The sequence below is a fragment of the Ailuropoda melanoleuca genome, chromosome 7, assembly GCF_002007445.2.
Source record: "Ailuropoda melanoleuca isolate Jingjing chromosome 7, ASM200744v2, whole genome shotgun sequence".
Classification (NCBI taxonomy): domain Eukaryota; kingdom Metazoa; phylum Chordata; class Mammalia; order Carnivora; family Ursidae; genus Ailuropoda; species Ailuropoda melanoleuca.
The window spans coordinates 90040682-90059199 of NC_048224.1; the positions used below are offsets into that span (position 1 = coordinate 90040682).

The 18518-nt window shown below is 40.0% G+C and overlaps 1 protein-coding gene across 5 annotated transcripts in view; it reads right to left on the reverse strand.

Annotated features, from left to right (window-relative positions):
• Window positions 1–1887: 1887 nt before the first annotated feature.
• Window positions 1888–18518, reverse strand: part of WBP4 (WW domain binding protein 4) — a 50871-nt gene continuing 34240 nt past the window's right edge. For 4 of the 5 annotated variants that reach the window (XM_002915867.4, XM_034665263.1, XM_034665264.1 and 1 more), the window contains one exon: window positions 1888–3066. In XM_002915867.4, coding sequence (XP_002915913.1) covers window positions 2856–3066 — 211 coding nt within the window. In that variant the 3' untranslated portion in view covers window positions 1888–2855. Of the gene's footprint in view, window positions 3067–14293; window positions 14379–18518 lie in introns of all 5 variants that reach the window. The other variant, XM_019796019.2, reaches the window with a different exon arrangement.

Genomic DNA, 18518 nt, shown 5'->3' on the forward strand with positions numbered 1-18518 from the left:
CCAGCAGAGGAGCCTGATGTGGGGCTCGATCCCATAACGCTGGGATCACGCCCTGAGCCGAAGGCAGACGCTTAACCACTGTGCCACCCAGGCGCCCCTCTGCTTTAATTTTTAATTTCCTATTTTTTTTTTTTAAGTAGGGGCTTGAACTCACAACCCTGATATCAAGACCTGAGCTGAGATCAGAAGTCAGACGCTTGACCGACTGAGCCACCCAGGCACCATAGTCTTCTGCTCTTGAAAGTAGTGACTTTATGAAGAGGAGGTCCTGGAGTGCCCTGCAGTGCAGTGTCCCTTGTTTATCAGAACTTGGCACTATGAATGTTGCTTACGCCCTCCTCTTGCGTTTCAGTCACTTTTCGTCTCAGTGCAGTCATCTGCCCTGACTCCGTGGCAGTGGGCTGTGCTGGTTCTCTGTGGTGATTGTGGGACCCAGGCAGGCCAGCTCTGAGGGGTATTCCTACTGGGGAACTTGGCAGTGGCATTGTGGCTCTAGTCCTATGCCGGCTCCTCCAAAGTGCTGTGGCAGCTGAGGGCTATGCGCTGGGGCCCAGGGGGGTGTGAGGCAGCAGCTGAGCAATTCACACAGAGGCATCTGTATCCCCGATGGCTCAGTAGGGTGGAAGCGTGGCTTTAACAAAATTTGCCGAGCTTGGCTGGCTCAGTCAGGGGAGCGTGCAACTCTTGGTCTCAAGGTTGTGAGTTTGAGCCCCACCTTGGGTGTAGATTACTTAAAAAAATAAAAACTTTAAAAACAAAAATTTGCCCTGAGCCGAGGGATGAGGCTAGCAGGCTTGGAGAAGGCAAGTACTCTGGAGTAATTGTAGGCATCGTACACAGGTGGCACAGCAGGTAGTGAGCGTCTGTGCAGCGCTACCCCCTGCAGGCTCTGTGTTTATGCTGGGGGGTGGGGGAGGAAAGTGGCATCTGCCAGCTCCTTCATTTTTGAGTCCCCTAATATACTCTGTAATCACTACGAACAGATCTGTCTCCTGTTTTCCCCAGCACTGCTGTTTTTATGTTGCCTCTCGAAGCATGCTGCTGTCTCTTTAATGGTGGAAACCCAGCTATCACTCGCCCAGAGCGGAGTCCCAGAGCGGAGTCGGCTGACTTTTAAAGCTCCAGGCTCCAAGTCCCACTGGTTTTACAAACTCACAGAATTTAGCCCCTCTGATTTTTCAAGCCTCATGGGGATTAACCTAGCCCATGTGAGCTCCCTGATGCAAGGGCCTGTTTCTCGGCCCTCTCCACATGCACAGCTCCCTCCCTCCCACGGGCAGCCTCCCTCTGCTTTTTGACCTTCCTCTTTCAGATGTAGTTCCTTCTCCCTATTTAGTTGCAGAGTCTGTTCTGCTGGTCTTTGGATTGTGCTCCGGCTTACTGGCTTGGATGTGGATCTGTAGTTGTAAACGTGGGATGGGGTGAGCTCAGTGGCCTCCTCCTCCACCATCTTCCCAAACTCCTGATGATAAGGTGTGTTTTTTGAATATTTTGTTATGAACTAAATGGGGGTAAAATAAAGCAGCATTCCACTTATGGTTTTATTACCTTCTCCAATTGAGGACAGTCAAGCACCAAAATACACTGCTTAGGTAGATGACAAATGGACTACTGAGAATCTAAAATATTTCTTCATAATGTTATATATTCATGAAATATCCAAACAAGCAGACTGAACAAATACAAATCTCCAAATACTGCTTCACCAATGCCANCCCCATTGACTCTTTTTGTAATTAAAAGAAAAAAAAAAAAAAAAAAAAACCAGTATTAATTTATTTCTCATAAAGTTTTTAATAAGCTATCATTTTCTTACATGTACACTAGTAAACTTAAAAAGACAAATATTTACTACCAAACGTTAAATACTGTACAATTTATAAAAAATATAATTTTAAGAATTTGGAGTAATAAAGGGAAGAAACCTACTTCAAATGGATAAAATAAGAAAAGTCTACTTTAAAGAAATTTAACTAGAAAATAGACATTTCCCAATTGTCTAAGGGAACACTAAAAACTTTACTGAAGCCAGAGACTATACTATTTTTTTCAAGCTTTCATCTACATAGCTTTAAATAAGCCTTAAAAATTATTTTCCAGTACATATGAGGCTGTTAAACAGAGTGCATGGCTGCGGGAACAACTATGCTAGCATGGGAAGTCAGGAAGAACAGAGATGTATGTCTTATTCATCTTTCTATCTTCAGCTCGTAGCATAATGCCTAGCGTAAAGTAATAATGTTTAAGCAATGCTTGTTGCTTTGAACTGAACTGGGAAAATACACATTTCTACCTTTGGTCCAATTTTCCTTCCATATTAAGCACTACATTTAAAGTACCTGAGTAGCAATCCTGTTCTTTGGCCCTTAACCTTAAACTGAGTACGGTAAGCTGACACACATACACTTCTCCATCAGCCTTCTGACAGGACCCTCAGAACTGAACCATCACGGGCCTGTGAATTTTCTCTTATGTGGTCTGATTCTTATGTCTTGGGTAACTTAATATTAGTGTGCAAAAGTAATGCATTTTCAGTGCAGGATAAGAATGTGCTTTTGAGTAAGAATGATAAAGGCCTTGCTTTTCCGTGTTTTAATTAACAGATACATAGCATCTTATATTTGTCATAAATAGCAATTTTCAGACACTGAACATAATACACTGTATTACAATGAAATGTGGTAGGCTTCCATTTTAGGAGCAAAAATAAGTTTCACATGAAAAAAGATTTATTTTAGATTCACATAAAATACATTTAGAATAAATCTAAATTTTTAGCATTTAAACACAGAGGAGCTTCAAAATGCATAGTCTCCACGATGTCCAAACAGCAAGTACAAAAAGCCCTTTTGTAATTATTGATCATCACCTCGTTGTCTTAAATTTCTAGATTTTCCATTTTCAATTCTTCTCTTTTTAAAGACTGGGGCCACTCCATCTGCCATGACTCCAAGAGAAGTGACTGTTTTTTCTTTAAATATCACTTTGGGTTGCCCACCAATATCAGGTTCTGAAGTTGACACATATTCATTTTCAGTGCTTGGAAGTTCTAAGTCTACCTCCTCACTGAAACAAAAGTAAAAATAAAACCATTATTTGACAGACTAAGACAAACTTTTACATAACCTCTGAGTCCACCAAAGGCGCAAGATCATCTTTCTAATGACAGAAGTTAAAAGTCATTTCAGAGTAGGAAACTACTTAAAGATACTCATTTGATAATATTATTTAAGATATAGGATACTTATTTAGGTGGATACATGTCTGGAAAAGTATCATCTATTCTTTTATTCCTTCTACACGGAGCATGTATCATCTAAAGCAATATTAGTGCTTATATATAACTGGCAGTACAAGTTACAAAGGTGGGTAAATTATTTATGGAAACCGATCTTGCCATGAACTGTGACAAGGACTCTGGGGGCTTACAAAGCACATAGAAAGGTCTATAAGCAATAATACTGCAAGATCTTTTTATGTCTCATCCTACATGAATAAAAACACAGGTTTAAAAAAGGTTTCTAGGCATAATTATTACTTAAAAATAAAATCTTTATTTAAAGTTATCTTGGGGCGCCTGGATGGCTCGGTCGGTTAAGCATCTGCCTTCAGCACAGGTCAGGATCCCAGAGTCTCAGGATGGAGTCCCGCATCAGGCTCCCTGCTCAGCGGGGAGTCTGCTTCTCCCTCTGCCCCTCACCCTGCTCATGCTCTCTCTCTCAAATAAACAAATAAATAAAATCTTAAGTAAAAAGTTATCTCTAAACCTAGTGTGGGGATCGAACTCACAACCCTGAGACCAAGAGTCACATGCCTTACCAGCTGAGCCAGTCAGATGCGCTATTTTTTTAAGTGTAAAAATAGTTTGGAAATTTGCTAGGATAACAAACAGAACAAAACAAAAACAGAGGATGTAAGTACAAAAATAACATTTCAAACTAGTAATGAGCAGTTCAAAACTAAAAACTTCTGCATAATAAAACACTTGAGGAAGAATCTATCTTATCATAATGCTATAAACATTTCCTCAAAATCTGATGAAGGGATGCAGGAAATACGGATTCTCACTGGAACAGGTCTTAAAATCTGATTTGCTTTGAAAACATATGCCTTCCAAAACTTTTATTTACTGTATTAAAACTGCATGTTAAATGCCGTTTTTGTTTGCTTTTCCTACTTTCCTATTTTCTCTTAGACTGTCAACAATGGTGCTTTTCCTAAGAAGGCGGTAGCCTCTGCAGTTGATGGGAGTATTAATTCTTGGCTTTTTATTCTTTTATCACAGAGAGGGAACTGAGGTTTAAAGACGTTAAATAACTTGGTCAACCAAGCTTATGGAAGTGGTGGAGCTTGGATTAAAATCCAAAATTTATAAAATTTATATTCTTTCCCCTAGACCACTCTGCTTCCAAGTGAAAGTAAGAAATTTTATTAACCAAGGAGAGAAACATTTGAAGAATGAAGAGTAGCAGGGTTGGTCACTGGAAAAATGAACTGTATTCAAGAAAATTTGATGTGAAATTCATGTATTTCACTTGAATCTTGGTGTTTTATACTGTATTTTGATTGATCAAGCTGTAGTATTGCTGCTTTTTTTTTTTTAAGATTTTATTTACTTATTTGACAGAAAGAGAGAGCACAAGCAGGGGGAGTGGCAGGCAGAGGGAGAGGGAAAAGCAGGCACCCTATGGAGCAGGGAGCCAATGTGGGGCTCGTCTCAGGACCCTGGACCATGACCCAAGCCAAAGGCAGTCGTTTAACCAAGTGAGCCACCCAGGCACCCCTGTAGTATTGCTTCCTAAGTGGGATTATAGGAAACATAAAAAGAGAAGGGTTCCATTCTTTGAAATGATGGTTCTAGGAACTTCTAAGTGGAGGTTAACAGAAATGGCAGTGAGGTAGGATTATATTATGACATATTTAACAGAAAAGAAGTTTATATTTAAAAGAAAAGGCAAGATCCTGCATGCAAGTAAACATCGTACAGAGAAATGCCTTTTCAAATAACTTTGGAACAGTTATAAAAAATTACAAAGCACTTCCACAAAGCCATAATCATTTCCAAATTCAAAATGCAAGAACTGTAAAGGTTATAGTATCTGAACAACAATGTAATAAAGGCAGAACAAACACCCCTCCCCCCCAGTGTAGACTTTTAAATCTGTTGAGGTTTCCTTTAGAATTCCTTAAATTCTGCTGTTGAGGCTTCCTTTAGAATTTAGAATTCAAGGAATTCTAAAGGAAGCCTCATTTAGAGTGGAGTCAGGAGGCCGCCAGGGCAAGCTCTCACACCCTATCACTCCTCAATTCCAGACCCTACAGGAAGAGAGGGACCTTGCAGGTGGATACTATTTTGCTATCCCCAGCAGGAGGAAGACTTTCCTCCTCCCCCAGGAACAATCCAGCCAATGAGAGATAGTCACATCTCAGCCAATGAAAAGCCACTATACTTCCAGTTCCCAGTTTACTCCAATGGCCTTTTTTGTTTACAGCAGCCTTCCCAACATGGGCATTCCTCTCCTTCGTTTCTGCAGACTTGCCTATGGTTTTGTCCTATCTTATCTGTCCTGGACTGCAATTCTCTGCTATTCCTGAATAAATCCACTTTTGCTGATAAAATAACAGACAGTTTTATTTTTAAGGTTAATACTACTTGGTGATCAGAAATGGGATCCAGTGAAGACCCTGAGCAACCCTGAGGCTGGTTAAGCAAAGAGATGATGGTACCTACAGAGCCAAGTGGGTTTGCTGCTTACTCACCAACCTTGGAATTTGAAGGTAAGTTTTCTCCTGGATTTTGAGTGCCATGCTTTGTGTTCAACCCCCCAGGCTTCATTTGGGATCTGTTTTAAGGCCTTGGGTTTTTCTTGTTTCTTTTTAAATCTCTTGAGATTACTTATTTGGCCTTCGGTCTGACTCCTTTTAGGACTTGGACTGTTCCTGATAAAACTGTGCTGGTCTTTGGCCCAACTCCTGTCTGGAACCAGACTCTATGCCTACTGAAACTGTTCTAGCCTTCAGTCTGATTCCCTTTTGGAACCAGACTGTTACTGTTGAAACTGTGGTGTTTAGAAATTTTCTCTGGTCTAGGGATAAGTCTCTAAGAAATGGGAGTCTTAGTCATCAAAATACTTGAAGGCGCCCCCCCCCATTTCCTCTCTACCTTTCTGGGATTCTGGCTTGTTTTAGGTTTAAAATCTATGGTCCCTATGCATCCACATAACTAAATGGATCAACTTAACCAAAAGTAATTCTGAATTGCAATGGCATTATGGGGAAATTTGAAATTCCCAAACTTGTTTACTCAAATTTAAATTAGAAGGCTTTGACTGGTAGAAAACAAAGCACAAACAATGGACTGGGATGCCTATTTTTTATTAGAAAAAATTTTTTAATGCCAATATAGTTAACATATAGTGTTATAGTAGTTTCAGGTGTACAATATAGTGATTCAACAGTTCTATACATTACACAGTGCTTATCATGATAGGTGTACTCTTAGTCCCCTTTACCTATTTCACACTTCCTCCTTTTCCCCATCTCCCTTCTGGTAACCATCAGTTTGCTCTCTATAGTTCAGAGTCTGTTTTTTTGGTTTGTATCTTTTGTTCCTTGTTTCTTAAATTCCACATATGAGTGAAATCATATGGTATGTGTCCTTTCTCTGACTTATTTCACTTAGTATTATACCCTGTAGATTACACCCATGCTGCTGCAAATGGCAAGATTTCATTTTTCATGGCTAATATTCCATTGTATGTATATACAGCCTTTACCAAGTCATCTCTTGATGGACACTTGACTGCTTCCATGGTTTGGCTATTACAAATAATGCTGCAGTAAACATAGGGGTGCATATATCTTTTTGAACCGGTGTTTTTGTATTTTTTGGTATATATCCAGTAGTGGAATCGGTGGATCATATGATAGTTCTATTTTTAATTTTTTGATGAATCTCCATACCGTATTCCATAGTGCCTGAACCAGTTTGCATTCCCACCAACAGTGCAAGGGGGGTTCCTTTCTTTCCACATCCTCACCAACGCTTGCTGTTTTAGTTTTTAGCTGTTCTGACAGATGTGATACCTCATTGTGGATTTTGATTTGCAATTCCCTGTTAAGTGATTTGAGCATCTTTTCATGTCTCTGTCTGTTGGCCATCTGTATGTCTTCTTTGGAGAAATGTCTGTTCATCATGTCTTCTGCCCATTTTTTAATTGGAATATTTTTGTTGTGTTGAGTTGTAAAAGTTCTTTGTATATTTGGTTATTAACCCTTTATCAGATATGTCATTTGCAAGTATCTCCCATTCAGTATGCTGACTTTTAGTTTTCTTGGTTGTTTCCTTGGCTATGCAGAAACCTTTTATTTTGGTGTAGTCCCAAAAGTTTATTTTTTATTTTGTTTCACTTGCCTTAGGAGACATACCTAGAAAGATATTACTAGAGCTGATGTCAGGGAAATTACTGCTTGTGCTCTCCTCAAGGATTTTTATAGTTTCAGGTTTCACATTTAGGTTTTTAATCCTTTTTTGAGTTGAATTTTTGTGCATGGGGTAAAAAAGTCCAGCATCATTTTTTTATATGTAGCTGTCCAGTTTCCCCAACACCATTTATTAAAGAGACTTTTTCCCACTGTACCTTTTTGCCTCCTTTCTTGAAGATTAATTAACCATATAATCATGGAGTTATTTCTGGGTTCTAGATTCTGTTCTATTGATCTGTGTGTCTGTATTTGTGCCAGTACCATGCTGTTTTGATTATTACAGCTTTGCGGTATATCATGAGACCTGTGGTTGGAATACCTCCAGTTTTGTTTTTATTTTTATTTTTTTAACAAGCTTTATTTTTATTTATTTTATTTATATTGCTTTCGAAATAATAGGCACTCAAACATTTATTCAGTTGAATTAGGGAGACATAATTTTCAAATGTGAGACAGTGTACAGTTAGGGCTAACTTAGTGGACAATAAGTGCTGTATTTCTTTCCTTTTTTTTTTTTTTAAAGATTTTATTTATTTATTCAACAGCCGGGGAGAGAGGGAACACAAGCAGGGGGAGTGGGAGAGGAAGAAGCAGGCTCATAGCAGAGGAGCATGATGTGGGGCTAGATCCCATAACGCCGGGATCACGCCCTGAGCCGAAGGCAGAGGCTTAACCGCTGTGCCACCCAGGCGCCCCTTCAGTTTTGTTTTTAACACTGTTTTGGCTATTTGAGGTTTTTAGTGGTTCCATATATATATTTCAGTATTATTTGTTCTAGTTTTGTGAAAAATGGTGTTGGTATTTCAATAGGGATTACATTGTACCTGCAGATTTCTTTCATCCTATGGACATTTTAACAGTATTTGTTCTTCAAATCCATGAGAACAGAATATGTTTCTATTTGTGACTTCTTCAGTTTCTTTCATCAGTGTTTCAGTCTTCAGAGTTTAGGTCTTTCACCTCCTGGGTTAAGTTTATTGCTAGGTTTTTACTATTTCTGATGCAGCTGTAAAGGGTGCCCCCTTCCCCCAATCTCTCTTTCAGCTACCTCATTATTAGGGTATAGAAATGCAATGGACTTCTGGAAAAAAAAATTCTTTTTTAAAGTAGGCTCCACACCCAACATGGAGCTTGAATTCATGACCCTGAGATCAAGAGTCACATGCCTCACCGACGGAGCCAGGCAGGGGCCCTGGATTTCTGTATATTGATTTTGTATCCTGCGACCTTACTGAATTCATCAATCAGTTCTAGTACTTTTTCGGTGGCCTCTTTAGGGTTTTCTATATATAGTATCAAGTCATCTGTAAACAGCGAAGGTTTTACTTCTTCCTTACCAATCTGGATTCCTTTTGTTTTTGTTGTTTGATTGCTGTGGCTAGGACTTCCAATAGTATGTTGACTAAAACTGGTGAGTGGACAACCTTGTAATGTTCCTGATCTTAGGGGAAAAGCTCAGTTTTTCACCATTAAGTACAATATTTGCCAAGGGTTTTTCATTTATGGCCTTTACCGTGTTGAAGTATGTTTCTTCTAAACCTACTTTGTTGAGGATTTTTATTATGAATTAATGTTGTACTTTGTCAAATGCTTTTCCTGCATCTGTTGAAATGATCAGATGTTTTTCATCCTTTCCCTTGTTGATGTGATGTGTCATGTTGACTTGGGAAACGGATTTGGGAATACTGAACCACCCTTGCATCCCTGGAATAAATCCCACTTGATTCAAGTGAATGATTTTTTTTAAATGCATTGTTGGATTCAGTTTGCTAATATTTTGTTGAGGATTTTTGCATTTATGTTCATCAGAGATACTGGCCTGTAGTTCTTTTTTTTTTTTTCCCTGTAGTGTCTTTATCTGGTTTTGGAAATCAGGGAAATCCTAGCTTCATAAAATGAATATAGAACCTTTCCTTCATCTTCTGATTTTCTGAATAGTTTGAGAAGACTGGATATTTTTTTTTAAAAGGTTTTTTATTTATTTATTCGACAGAGATAGAGACAGCCAGCGAGAGAGGGAACACAAGCAGGGGGAGTGGGAGAGGAAGAAGCAGGCTCATAGCGGAGGACCCTGATGTGGGGCTCGATCCCATAACGCCGGGATCACGCCCTGAGCCGAAGGCAGACGCCCAACCGCTGTGCCACCCAGGCGCCCCTGGATATTTTTTTTTTAAAGATTTTATTTATTTATTTAACAGAGAGAGAGAGCACATGTCCAGCAGAGGGAGAGGGAGAAGCAGACTTCCTGCTGAGCAGGGAGCCCAATGTGGGACTTGATCCCAGGAACCTGAGATCATGACCCGAGCTGAAGGCAGACGCTTAACCGACTGAGCCACCCAGGTACCTTAGGTATTAATTCTTTAAATGTTTGGTAGAATTCACCTGTAAAGCCATCTGGTCCTGAACTTTTGTTTGTGGGGAGAATTTTGATTATTGATTCAATTTCATTCCTTGTAATTGGTCTGTTCAAATTTTCTATTTCTTCCTGATAGTTTTGGGAGGTTAAATGTTTCTAGAAATTTGTGTGTTTCTTTTAGGATGTCCAATTTGTTGGCATATAATTTTTTATAATATTCTCTTATAATCCTTTATATTTCTGTGGTGTTGGTTATTTCCCTCTTTGCTGATTTTTTTTTTTTTGAGTCCTTTTTTTTGGGGACAAGTCTGGGTCAATGTTTATTAATTTTGTTGATCTTTCCAAAGAACTAGCTCCGAATGTCATTAATCTGTTCTACTGTATTTTAGTTACTATTTCATTTATTTCTGCTCTAATACTTATAATTTCTTCCTTCTGCTTTGGGTTTTGCTTTTTTTTTTTCCTTCTCCTTTAAGTATAGGGTTAGGTTGTTTTGAGATTTTTTTCTTCTTGAGGTAGGCCTGTGTTGCTATAAACTTCCCTCTTAGAACAGCTTTTGTGGCATCTCAAAGATTTCAGACTAAAGTCTGTTTTCACTTATTTCCATATTAAGTTTTAATGTACTCCTTGATTTCTTGGTTGACCCATTCGTTGTTTAGTAGCATGTTATTTAGCATGTATTCGTCCTCTTTTCAGATTTTTAAAATTTTTAAAAATCGTTTTAAAGATTTTATTCAAGATAGTGTGCACACGAGTGGGGGAGGGGCAAAGGGAAAGAGCAGAAGACTCTCTGCTGAGCAGGGAGTCTGGCACTGGGCTCAATCCCAGGACCTCAAGATCATGACCTGAGCTGCAGGCAGATGCTTAACCACCTGAGCCACCCAGGAGCCCTGTTTTTCCAGAATTTTTCTTGTGGATGCACAGTGTTGTGTTCAAAAGAGATGAAGGTATGACTTCAGTTTTTTTCAATTTGTTGAGACTTGTTTTGTGGCCTAATATGCTATCTGTTCTGGAGATCTATGAGCACTTGAAAAGAATATATATTTTGCTGTTTTAGGATGGAATGTTCTGAATATTTTTTAGATCCACCTGGTCCAATGTGTCATTCAAAGCCACTGTCCTTGATATTTTGTTTGGATGATCTATCAGTGTGAGTGGGGCATTAAAATCCCCTACTATTATTGCATTACTATCGATCAGTTCCTTTATGCTTGTTAATAACTGTTTTATGTATTTGGGTGCTCCTAGGTGGAGTGGATAAATATTTACAACTGTTGTATCTTCTTATTGGATTATCTCCTTTATTATTATATAATGTTCTTGTCTCTTGTCTGTTTTAAAGTCTATTTTGTCTAAAAAAATATATTTTGTCTAATGTAAGTATTGCCACCTGCGCTTTCTTTTGACATCCATTTGCATGACAGATGTTTCTCTATTCCCTTATGTTCATTTAGAAGGTGTTTTTAGGTCTGAAATGAGTCTTTTATCGGCAGCATATAGATGGGTCTTGCTTTTTTTAAAAAATTTTTCAATTATGGGTCTTGCTTTTTATCCATTCCGACACTCTGTCTTTTGACTGTTCAGTCCACTTGCATTCAAAGTAATTACTGATAGGTATTTATTTATTGCCATTTTGTTACTTGTTTTATAGTTGTTTTTGTAGTTGTTCTTCTATTCCTTTCTTCCTTTTTTCTCTTCTCTGATTAGCTGGCTTGAGTAATATACTTGGGTTCCTTTCTCTTTATCCTTTGCATATCTATTACTGGTTTTTGAGCTGTGGTTACCATTAGGTTTATAAATAACATCTTCAGCATATAGCAGTTTATATGAAGTGGATGGTCACTTAAGTTCGAACCCATTCTTTACCCTTCTCCCCTCCCTACACATTTGAGGTATATGGTTTCATAATTACATCCTTTTATTTTATGAATCCCTTGACTGATTTTATAGATATACTTATACTGCTTTTGTGTTTCCTACTTTTCTTACTCCTACTTATGGTCTGTCTACTCAAAGACTCCTTTAACTGTTGTTTGTCTGGCAAACTCTTTATCTCTGGGATGCCTATTTTATTTTATTTTTTTAAAGATTTTATTTATTTATTTGACAGAGATAGAGACAGCCAGCAAGAGAGGGAACACAAGCAGGGGGAGTGGGAGAGGAAGAAGCAGGCTCATAGCGGATGAGCCTGATGTGGGGCTCGATCCCATAATGCCGAGATCACGCCCTGAGCTGAAGGCAGACGCTTAACCGCTGTGCCACCCAGGCGCCCTGGGATGCCTATTTTAAATAGTACTTTGAGGCTTCCAGATGTTTGCAGGCTTCTGAGTTTGCCTTTTTGCAAAATGCTATTTCTGAATCAACTGAGGCAAACAAACAATTGAAAGACATCAAAATGGCTTCTGAGGGCTTTTTCTCCCTCCCTTTGTCTGCACCCATCTTGTACTCTGGCCCCACCTCTGGCATCATTTTTGTCTATTCTCTCTGCTGAACTCGCTTTTTCCTACTCATCTCTCTGCTCCCTCCCTCCTTTCCTGAACCTATTAAAACCTGCTTCTTTAAAGTTAAGTTTTCTGAGGCTCTAAATAAATCTCAAGTTCCTTATGTTCCCTGGACTAAGGCTGAACTGTGAGCCACAGTTATAGTTTCCTAAAGTGACTGAGCACCCACAATAAGTTTGTTGAAGAATTTAACATAGTTACTCAAACTTACCACCTTGGTTTCTCAGATTTATATCCATTATTCCATGTGTTTGTTGGTAAGAACCAGGCTAAACACTGCATGAAACTAGCTAGAGAACATCCTGAAAGCAAACCTGTAACCTTTTGTAAGATGGTAGAACACTTGTTGGAAATCTCCACGGAGCAATTACAGATTTTCCCTAAGCCCATTGTCTGAAACAAAATTCAGGCTTGCACACAAAAGCTTGATGAACCTGTTCATGATAATTACAATTGATTCCAAGTTGTCTTTAAAGTAAATTCTGATCTTTCTTTAGATTTTGAATCCACCCAGATAGCATTTAACTCTATGTTTATTAATGTTTCAAACTGGGAATTTCTCCTTTAGTTAAAAAGACCAGGATGAAATGGTAAATTGCCCACTCCAGATCTAGTTACTATGGCAAACCAGCTTGCTCGCATCCTAGGTGAGTCACCTAAAAGACATACTGCTAAAAGTATTAATTTTCAACTCCGACAAATGATGGCCCCTAAACGCAAAACCAAAGAAACCTAGTTTCTGCTATTATTGCAAAGAGCCAGGGTAGTTGGGGGAGCTGGGGGAGGCTGTTATAAATTTAAGCTCTCCGGGCACTTTCAGCCCTCTAGTCAATCTTTCTAATGACCTCCTAATTCCCAATGATGGGGTTTTGAGGAACTGCAGGGGCTCCTTCCTCTTAATCAGCCTGGAGAAATCACTCTCCAGATTGGGAACAAATCTCTCTCTCCAAATTGACACTAGAGCTACTCTCTGTCATCCAGCACACTGCTGCCAAGCTGCCCCTGCCTCGGAGTAGTGGAGATCTCCAATAAATCTCAACAAGTTTCTGTCTCTGAACCTATTTCCTTTTGTTTAGGCTCTTTTTTCCTTAGTTATTGCACCCCTATTCATTTATTGGGCTTAAATTTCTTAGTAAACCATCTCATGCCAGAATTTCTTTCTCCCAAAAGAGGAAAATTATTCTAGAATTTAAGCGTAGTAATCAAAATAACCAACCAGGGGAATTAGATGACCGCTGGCATCTTTTATTTGTTCCTATTGAATCAGCTACCATCCTCTTTACAGCTATCATCCTCAAATGATATTGGCAGAATCCACAGTGCACCTTCCATCAAAATTCAAATAGAGTCCTCAAAACTTCATCCCATAATTAATCAATACCCTATAAGTAAAGAAGCCCTTTCAGTTGTCAAACATGTAATACAAGATTACAAGGCCCAGAGCCTCACTATCCCCTTCCCTAGTCCCTGTAATATGTATTTTACCTGGGAGGAAACCCAATGGCTGAGGATGGGCGTTTTTCCAGAATCTCTGAGCAATAAATAACATTGCTATCCCTCTCTTGGCACCCTGTTGTTCCTAACCCCATATGCTATGGATATCCATTTCCAACAAAGGGAAATTTTTCATTGTAATTGATCTATGCAGTGCATTTTTAGTATTCTACTCGATAAGGAGAGCCACTATCTTTTTGCTTTCATCTGGAAAGAAAAGAAGTACGTGGAAGTACACCTGGACAGTTATTCCCCAGGGTTTCAGATAGTCCTTCCTTTTCACAAAACTTAAAAGTTGATTTGGATGTCAAGTTTTCTGTAGATTCTAATTTATAAAATGTAGATGACATGCTTCACTGCTCCCCTTTTCAAACCTCTTCACAAGAAGATAGCCATCCACCTGTTAAAAAAGAGACCTACAATCTCCAAACAAAAATTGCAGTTTGCTCAAACTCACGTTAGACACTTAGGGCACCAGATCTCAGAACAAGGACTACACCTGGATCCAGGAGGACTTCAAGGCATCCTGAATTTCCCCAAACCTAGAAGTAAGCACCAGTTACAAAACTTTCTTGAACTGGCTGGCTACTGTCAAAACTGAATTCCAAACTTCTCTATTATGGCTCAACTTTTACGGCCTTATTAAAAAGTCAGAAACATAACCGTATTATTTGGAAAGACAGGGATAACGCAGCCTTTGGTAACGTAAAGCCTAATACATAATAAAGCCCCTTGCTCTTGTACCTCCTCACTATCGACTTCTCTTTTCCTTTGTATGTGAGAAGGAAGGGAATGCCCTTGGAGTACTGACCCCAAAATACGAGGAACATCATGGACCCACAGGGTATTAGAGCCAAAAACTAGATGCTGTGGCATGGGGATATCACCCCTTGCCTCAGAGCCATTTCCGCCACTGCCGTTTTAGCTAAGGCCACTGAAGAAATAGGGGATTCCCTTTAAGAATCCTTGTGCCCCAGGCAGCAGAAGCCGTGCTCGGCTCCTATGAAATACTCATGCTAACTGTCCCTCATGTAGCTCTTTCTCACTGCAATAGCCTTAACCCTGCTCTTCTCCCGTCCTTCACAGATGAAACCCCTCCTGACTGCTTAATGTTGACAGCTCACCTTCTGACTCCCTGTGACAATGTACAGGAAACTCCTTTAACCGATGCAGAATTTTCATGGTTTACTGATGTTTCTTATTTAAAGGATAAAACCGGCAGTGCTTACCGTGTTATTGCATACTCCTTTTGAAGTTACCGAGGCAGCACCTTCAACTACTTCAGCCCAAGAGGCTGAATTACACATCCTTACTTGAGGTTGTACCTTAGTCGAGGGTAAAGTTACAAATGTTTATACTGACAGCTGGTGTACCTTGGGGAGAGATCATGACTCTGGAATATTATGGAAACAACAAGGTGTCCTTACTTCCAACGAGAATAAAAATGACTTATATGTCCAAAACGTATTAGATGTCATAGTTTTGCCAGTGGCTCTAGCTATTATTAGGGTTCCTAGGCATTCCAGACTTAACTCCCTGGAGGCCAAAGGGAACCACCTACCTGATATTTCTGCCAAAAATGCTGCACTCAGGAGACCAATAGTCAAAACTCTGTCAAGGTCCACAGGGATGTTCTCCCAAATATAATTTGGAAAAACTGCCAAGTGATCTATAACAGTTGGCCCCAGGCAAACAGAAACAGTATCTGAAATGTATTAATTGTTGGCTCAATAACAAGAAAACTCTGGTTTGGATGAAATAACAATCTGGCCTTACCAGTAATTCTAAGATTCCCAATACTTACTTCTGTACATGCATTAAACCTGTGGTCTATGGATAAAATAATAGCATTCATCAACTGATGTTGGTGAGGGAAGTTAATAAGGCTGCAAAAAGTGCCCAAGTGCCTACCTCACTGGTCCCACTTCTCCAACGTACATTCCACAGAAACCGACTTGGAAAAATGGATTTCATACAATTTCTCCCTCTCATGGATAAATATTTCAGTCATGGTTTGTATGTCTTCTCACTGGAGAAAAGCCTTCCTTTGTAGACAGGGCAATAATGCTTCTGTGGCTAAAATTCTGTTAGAAAGGATTATCCCTACCTGGGAACCCTTGAGAATTTCACAGTGATTGGGGAACCCTTTTTCTGGCCAAGTGCTTTGACAAGTCTATGCTGTTTGTCTGGTTTTACAACACTTGCGTTGTGCATGTCATCCTTAATCCACAGAGTTAGTTGCATGCAGTAATGGCACTGTTAAGATACAACTGTTGCAATTTAGAGACCCTCCAAAAACCTTGACTGAAAGCACCGCCACTGGTCCTATCTCAGATCCACCCGGTTTGGAGCTCATAGACTCTCACCCTCTGAGACAGTCACAGGATGTCCAATACACTTGGCTCCTGCCTCCTCTGCCCCACAGGAATAAGAGAAGATATATTTCAACAGTGTAAAGACCTAATTGCTTCTATGGAAAATAACCATGGTGTGGTACATGTTTTTCACAGTGCACTCTGGGGGAGACAATGACCTTAAGTAGTACATCTTGCAACCCGAGGATTTTTTTGTTGGCAAAGGCACCTCCAAAATCCTTTCTACCTCACTAGAAAGGCTCTTATTAGGAACTGCAAACCAACCCTTGTGTCTCCAAACTCCAGGGAAGACTCTTGGTTCATGTGACACATCTAAAGAAAGCACCAAACCCTGACTGGACCTGCACATCATGCGGTGACCTGAAAGTACAGATTTCCCGGAACTGAAGCAGATAACATCTGATGACACGCTTTCCCAAGATGTCTGGACTAGGCTGTATACTGTTTTCTCTCTCCTTCTCTCTCATGGAAAGACAAAGTACTCATCTGCATTTCCCAAGCCCTTGCAAAAAAAAATCTCTTCTCCTGATTATGGTCTTTAGGAAACACCCTTATAATCCCAGGACAAATTAATTTTTCACTGGCTTTTTCTGAAGGGTTAGAAGATTCAGAATTCACAAAAGTTTTATTTTATCTGAACTATTAACTGCCTTTGGATTCTTATCCAAATTAATGGTTTTTGACTTTGCAAACTTACTGGCGGTATAATTTTTTTAAAGATTTTGTTTATCTTAGAGCCAGCACCCGTGCGTATGTGCGAGTGGGGCAAGAGACAGAGGAGGAGGGAGAGGGAGAGAGAATCTGAAGCACACTCTGCACTAAGCCTGACACGGCACTCAGTCTCACAACTGCGAGATCATGACCTGAGCCAAAACCAAGAGTTGGGATGCTTAACCAAATGAACCACCCAGGTGCTCTCTGGCTGCATTATTAATAGCACATTTGGTTCTAAACACTTCTGAGACAATACTATTTTAAAAACAATCTTTCAAGTTTTACTGTTTTGCACAAAGTTTACCAGCTCAGCTATCGCTTCATGATTATACCTGCACTGTATCTTCCAAAATGCACTTGGTTAATTCCTTCAGTGTGCTTCTGCAGCATCTACTATTCTGTTTTCATTGTTGCTTTAAGTGGGGACTTTCAGAGGCATACGTGGCTCCAGGTTTGCCTTCATAGGGAGAACCTTTCTCCCCTAAGTTGGAGTAAGTGCCAGTGAGTATTTCAGCTGGCTACTTTCAGACCAAGAGTCCTGGCCTGGAATCTGGTTTAGAGCCATCATAAAATTTGGAATTGTTACTTCTGATTTGCAGAAGTTATTTTAAGTGTGCGCTCTCTCTCTCTCTCTCTATATATATATATATAAACTTAAAACAATGGACCCAATAAAATGATGCTGGCCCAACACTTTGAGATGATCTCCAACACAACCTCAAGAAGATTAGTGGGAACACCTGAGTGTTTCTCCCTCTTAACCTTCCTTGCTACTCAAGTGGCTTTAAGTGGTTTCCAACTGCTATGCACATTCTTTCTGATCCTGCACATGACAACCAGGAAAGGTCCTTCCGGGCACTGAGGGATAAAGCCACCAAATATGGAAAACCTGACTTGATCAGCAATACTTGCAAAGAAACTTCATCAAAAGGGAGAAATGTGGAGGGTTGGCTGGGAAGATGGTGAAGTAGGAGACCTTAAGCTCACCTTGTCCCACGGATACAACTAGATAAACCTCACTTCAGCGTAAATAACCCAGAAAATGATCTGAAGACTGGCAGAACAAACCTCACAACTAAAGGTGGAGAGGAGGCCACACTGAAGAAAGTAGGAAGGGCAAAGAGGTGGTCTGGGAGTGAAATGGATTGTGGCTGTCTGTCGTGGGGAGAAAACTGGTGATGGGGAGAGGGCAAAAACTAGACTTCCACACCAGGAAGCCCACGAATGGGGAGGATGAATCACCATAACATTTGCCTTTGAAAGTGAGAGGGGCTTAATTTTTGAGTTCTTACACCTGGTGAGACTTAGAGCCTAGAATTTTAAAAATCAGAGGGCTCGGCTCTGGGAGAGTGCAGAGGGTGTTAAGAAGCCGAGTTCACACCCTTAAAGAGACAGCACAACAAGCAGCACAAGAACATATAGCATAGAACCAGCAGTTTGAGGAAACACTGAGGGCAGGCAGAAGGGAGAGTGATTTGCTCATTTCAGAGTGTGGCCTGGAGACACAGGCTCTTCCAAGAACAAAGGAGCTGGCTGGTGCCATTTCCCTCCCTTGCCCCCCACTATAAACAATGGCCACCTGTGGGAACCAGT